Here is a 4,942-nt window from a genome sequence, read left to right on the forward strand (position 1 = left end):
GGGGGTCACAGGGCAGCAGCCTGTCACCTTGTTGCAGAGGCGGCAGTTGGGACCAGGACTCCTGGGTCCCTTTCCCTGCGTGGGGAGGGGGACGGAGGTGTCACGAGGGGCCCATCCCTGATTGTCCCAGTGTGTGTGTCCCCCACCCCGCAGAGCTACGCCAAGGTGAAGACGCGGGCGGAGGTGCGGGGGGGTGGCAGGAAGCCGTGGCGGCAGAAGGGATCGGGTCGAGCCCGGCACGGCAGCATCCGCTCGCCCCTGTGGCGCGGGGGTGAGTGGCTGTGGGTCGGAGGAGACCCCCAGATGGGGTGGGGGGGCCACGGCCTGGCTCGGGGGGGGTCACTGAGCTGGGACCCCTCACAGGGGGCATCGCCCACGGGCCGCGGGGTCCCACCAGCTACTACTACATGCTGCCCATGAAGGTGCGAGTGCTGGGGCTGAAGGTGGCACTGACGGTGAAGCTGATGCAGGTACGAGGTCCTCTGTGTTTTGGAGAGGCTCCCGGGGGGATTGGGGATGCAGTGACATCCCCCCCCTTCACCAGCAACGTGTTGCCCCCCCCCACGCCTCACAGGATGACCTTCACATCGTCGACAGCCTGGAGATACCCACTGCTGATCCCCAGTATCTGGTGGACCTGGCACAGTACCGGCACTGGGGCCGCTCCGTCCTCATCGTCGACGTGTGAGTGCAGGCAGCACGGGCACGTGGGGAGCCCCAGGGACAGGCAGGGCTGCCTGCATGCTGCCAGGGGCTCTGGGGGGGCGGGGGGTGTCCCCCCCAGTCATTTCACCCACTTTCTTCCAGCAACAAGATGCCGGAGAACATCGAAACTGCCACAGCCAGTTTGAAAACCATCAACCTGATCCCAGCGTTAGGTGAGAGCTCTGCAGTGACTGCGGCTGCTGTCCCCAGGGACCCCCCCCAAACCTGTCAGGGATTCCCCCAAACCTTTTGGGGACCCCCCCAAGCACCAGCTTCTCGTGTCTCTGCAGGTCTCAATGTGCACAGCATGCTGAAGCATGAGACGCTGGTGCTCACGTTGGACACCGTCACCTTCCTGGAGAAGAAGCTGCTGTGGCACGACACCCGTTACTCGGCGCTCTACCCCTTCTCCATGCCCTACAGTGACTTCCCCTAGCCCCCCCTCCCCGGCCAGGGTGAGACCACCCCCCCAGGCAGGATCTGGCCCCCCCCCTGGCAGAATCCAGCCCCCATCTCTTTGGAAAGGATTTTTGGGGGAGCACCACGCGCTGCCGTGGCCATTAAAGTGAGGTTTCTCAAGGCTGTGGCTTTTCTTTGTCCTGGGGGGGGTTGTGGTTTGCTTCCACCTCCCTTTGGACACCCCCCCCCGGTATTTGCAGTCCCTTTGCAGCCCCCCTGCCATATTTGCAGTCCCTTTACAGTCCCGTTCCCCCCATATTTGCAGTCCCTTTATGGCCCCCCATATTTGCAGGACTGTGGGGTGCTGTGTGGATTCAGTGTCTGTGGGTGGCCGGGATTTTCAGGGCCACCGTGGCAGAGGGATCTGTGTCCCCCCCAGCAGCAAGCCCAGCACGACGCCCCCCCCCCCCCCCCCCCCCCGCCAAAGGGCAGAGCTGGCGTCCCCCCCCCCCCGCTCCATGCCGGGATCGTTTGCCAGAGCTGGCAAGTGTTTTGTTGGGAGCTTGTCTCTCTGGGTCTTATCCGGGGACGGCAGTCGGGGTTTCTGGGTGTCACCGGAGAGGCAGGAGGAGGAGGAGGGTGGGCCCGGCTGCTTCGCCACCCCCCCCCCCCCCCCCCCACTGCCAGCCAGGGCTCTGGTGTGAGAAGGCGGGGGCCAGTTGCAGAGGAAAGGGAGGAAATGGGGTAAGAACCGACGCTTCCCTTGCTGCCTGCCAGCAGCACCGCGCTTATTGGAGCCGGATGATGGATCCCTGCCGGACCTGGGGGGCGATGGCCTTACTCTGCCTCCTCGTGCCGGGGGGTGAGTTGGGGTGTCCCCCCCTGCCCTTCCTGGGCTTCACAAAGGGGAAAACTGGGGACGCTGGGACCCCGCCAGTGTTGCGGTTGGGTTCCGGTGCATGGGGCTTCCTGCCAGCGAGGCGGTGGAAGAGGCTGAGGGTGATTTAGAGGATCCCAAGGGGGGTCCCCGGTGCCGGCCCCCCACCATGGTGCTGGTTTGGGGGTACGATGGGGCCGGGCATAGCACCACAGGCATTGCGGGGGGGGGTGCCAGTGTGCAAGCAGCTATTTATTTGGCCACATTCCGGGCAGGACATGGCTACCGGGTGCCGGATCCCCTGCCCATGCCTCTTTGGGGGGGTCGCACCCAGGGCTGGGACCTCAACCGGGTCCTCCTGTAACAGGGTGCCCTCTCCCAGGGCACCCTGGTCCTTGCCGGGTGTCCATCTACCCCGAGGAACCGACGGTGGAGTTTGGCAGCTCTCTCCTCCTCAATTGCACCAGTTCTTGCCGTAACTACAGCCGGCTGAACTGGGAGGTCTCCACCACCAAGATGGGGATGCAGGGACCCGGCTGGGTGTCCCTCAGCATCCCCAACGTCACCAGCTGGAGCTTGGAGCTCCAGTGCTTCGGCATTTTCGGGCAGCAGCGGAATATCGCCAAGACCACCCTCCACGCTTACCGTAAGGACCGAGGCACGGCGGGGGGACAGGGGTCCCGGCACGCTCCCAGTCACCTCCACCCCCTCCTTGTCCTTCCCCACAGGGTTCTCGCCTCCCCAAATTTACCTGGAGGGTGACACGGTGGCTGGCAAAGAGGCGCGTGTCACCTGCAACGCGTCCGCCCAGGTCTCCCCCCACGACCCCCCAAATCTCCACCTGACGCTGTGGGGTGGGGGGCTCCCCCCCAGCACCCACCGAGGTCCCTCCGTGGGGTTGAGTTTCACGGCGCAGCTGGAGCAGCACGGCCAGGAGGTGATGTGCGAGGCCGTGTTACGGCTCGGGCGCCGTACGGTCAACGCCAGCGCCGTGGTTACGCTGTGGGTCTGGGGTGAGTTTGGGGACAGGGACGTGGGGGGGGGGGAGGCGTAAAAACCCCTCGTGGTTGGAAATGCCGGTGCCGCGGCGTGAACCCTGGGTGCCCCGTGGTCAGGGTGGTCTCTGGCATCAGGGTGGGGAGGAGAAGGGGCACCCAGCCAGGCTCTGGGTGCTTATTCCCCGCCCCCCCCCCCCCCCCCCCAGCTGCCCCCCACGATGTCCAGGTGTGGGCACCGCAGACCACCTTCACCACCGGTGACAACCTCACAGTGATGTGCCGGGCAGAGGGGAACCCCCCACCACAGCTCCACTGGGAGATGCCCACCAACACCAGCTGGGAGCTGTGGGACGGCGGCACCACCATCACCATCCCGGCTGCCCAACGGGTTCACGACGGCACCTACCGCTGCCTGGCCGAGAACCACTACGGCGCCGGCGCTGCCAGCATCGACCTTGTCTTCCGAGGTGAGGGGTGCCTGCGGTGGCACCTGGTGGCACCCAGTCCCGCACCGGGGCTGGGTGCTGCGGTGAGGGGTTGGCACAGCGCGGGCGTAAACGATGAAGAAGGTGATGGAGGTGGCATCTCCCAGCGATGCCAGTCCCGGTGCCCGGCTCAACCCCATCCTCTCCCCGTAGGATCCTCCCGCAGCCCCCTGATCCCCGTGGTCGTGACCTTGGCCGTGGTCACCGTACTGGCCGTTGTCGCCGTCTCCTGGTGGCTTTATCGCACCCAAGGCTGGAAGCTGATGCCTAGCTAGCCCAGCTAGTCCTGCCTTGCCAAGCCGTACGTGGGAGCAAAGAGCGAATTTCCTCCATGTCTCCGTGTATTTTTTCCCCACCTTTTCCCACTTTGCCAGCTCCGATCTTCAGCGAGGGTGGTGAGTTGGAAGGGAGGGTGAGGCGCCAGCTCTGGGCATCGCTCCCGGCCCCTGGCACTGTGTTGGCTCCGAGGGGAAAATCCTGGGGCAGGTCTGGGCATGGCCCGAGTGGAGCCGTTTCCTGGCACTCATGTGGCTGAGCGTTAATGAGCCACCCTCATTAGCGGGAGGGCAGAGGGACACGTGGGGCGCGCTGGGGTGGCCGTTGCTATCCTGCCAGCCCCTACCTTCACTTTGAGGTCGGGTGCTGGTGGTCCTGGGAGCTGGAGCTCACAGCGAGCGTGCAACGGGGCTTGGAGCTCACGGTGAGCGTGCAACGGGGCTTGGGGCTCGCGGCGACTGTGCAACGGGGCTTGGCGCTCACAGCGAGTGTGCAACGGGGTTTGGCACTCATGGCAAGCGTGCAATGGGGCTTGGAGCGAGTGTGCAGCAGGGCTTGGAGTTCACAGTGAGCGTGCCAGGGGCTGGCTGGCACTGCTGCTGCTCCCGGGTCGGGCTGCTGGGCACCAGCGCAGGGGCAGGGCAGGATCTGTCCCCTGGCACAGGGAACCGGGGACGGGCAGAGCTGTGGCACGGCCGGACGGAAAGGCTGGTGCCTGGCGTACGACGTGGCCGGGAGCCGAGGGCCCCTGTGGCCCCGCCATGTGTTGGCAGGGTGGGGGGACGCCGGGGCAGCCCCTGGCTGGCCCCGCGGCGCAGGAAACACCTCAAGTGTCCGTTCCTGCCGGGAGCTGCCTCGGGGGCCATGGTGGGGATCCTGGCGCGTGGCCCTGTCCTGCACCGGGGGCTGTATCCTGCACAGGGGCCATGTCCCACATTGAGGGGGTCATATCCTGTCCAGGGGGACCGTGTTCTGTCCAGGGGACAGATCCTGGCCACAGCCGTGTCCTGCTCTGAGGGGCCGGATCCTGCACAGAGGCCATGTCCTGCATGGGAGGGGACAGATCCTGCGCCGGGGCCGGATCCTGCACCAGGGTCCACGTCCCACTGGCTTGGTGATGGTGGCTGGGGAGGACCATCCCCCATCCCTGTGGCCGTGCCGCTTCCACCACCAGCGGCATCAGCGCCGGGGCCCCATCCCCC

General features: G+C 66.1%; 2 protein-coding genes across 3 annotated transcripts in view; both read left to right on the forward strand.

Moving 5' to 3' along the window:
* MRPL4 (mitochondrial ribosomal protein L4) overlaps nt 1-1,515 on the forward strand; it is a 2,073-nt gene extending 558 nt beyond the window's left edge. The window contains exons 3-8 of the mRNA XM_010568860.1: nt 154-271; nt 364-470; nt 575-684; nt 808-878; nt 996-1,270; nt 1,457-1,515. Coding sequence (XP_010567162.1) covers nt 154-271; nt 364-470; nt 575-684; nt 808-878; nt 996-1,141 — 552 coding nt within the window. The 3' untranslated portion in view covers nt 1,142-1,270; nt 1,457-1,515. The remainder of the gene's footprint in view (nt 1-153; nt 272-363; nt 471-574; nt 685-807; nt 879-995; nt 1,271-1,456) is intronic.
* A 103-nt stretch (nt 1,516-1,618) lies between these two features.
* LOC104832593 (intercellular adhesion molecule 3-like) lies at nt 1,619-3,830 on the forward strand. Of its 2 annotated transcripts, none has more exons than XM_010568849.1 (5): nt 1,619-1,966; nt 2,257-2,627; nt 2,710-2,994; nt 3,186-3,446; nt 3,618-3,830. In XM_010568849.1, the coding sequence occupies exons 2-5, from the start codon at nt 2,498-2,500 to the stop codon at nt 3,737-3,739; spliced, it is 798 nt and encodes a 265-aa protein (XP_010567151.1). In that variant the 5' UTR covers nt 1,619-1,966; nt 2,257-2,497; the 3' UTR covers nt 3,740-3,830. The 2 variants fall into 2 exon arrangements, with proteins under 2 accessions (XP_010567151.1, XP_010567150.1); XM_010568848.1 differs by having other exon boundaries at nt 2,364-2,627.
* The last annotated feature ends 1,112 nt before the right edge of the window (nt 3,831-4,942 follow it).

Source organism: Haliaeetus leucocephalus, unplaced genomic scaffold, assembly GCF_000737465.1.
Source record: "Haliaeetus leucocephalus isolate CR32 unplaced genomic scaffold, Haliaeetus_leucocephalus-4.0 Scaffold260, whole genome shotgun sequence".
NCBI classification, from domain to species: Eukaryota; Metazoa; Chordata; class Aves; order Accipitriformes; family Accipitridae; genus Haliaeetus; species Haliaeetus leucocephalus.

Coding starts and splice junctions, on each gene's coding strand:
- LOC104832593 (XM_010568848.1), top strand. CDS start 1,906: ATGATGGATCCCTGCCGGACCTGGGGGGCGATGGCCTTACTCTGCCTC. Junction 1,967..2,363: donor CTGCCTCCTCGTGCCGGGGG/GTGAGTTGGGGT, acceptor GCCCTCTCCCAG/GGCACCCTGGTCCTTGCCGG. Junction 3,447..3,617: donor CATCGACCTTGTCTTCCGAG/GTGAGGGGTGCC, acceptor CTCTCCCCGTAG/GATCCTCCCGCAGCCCCCTG.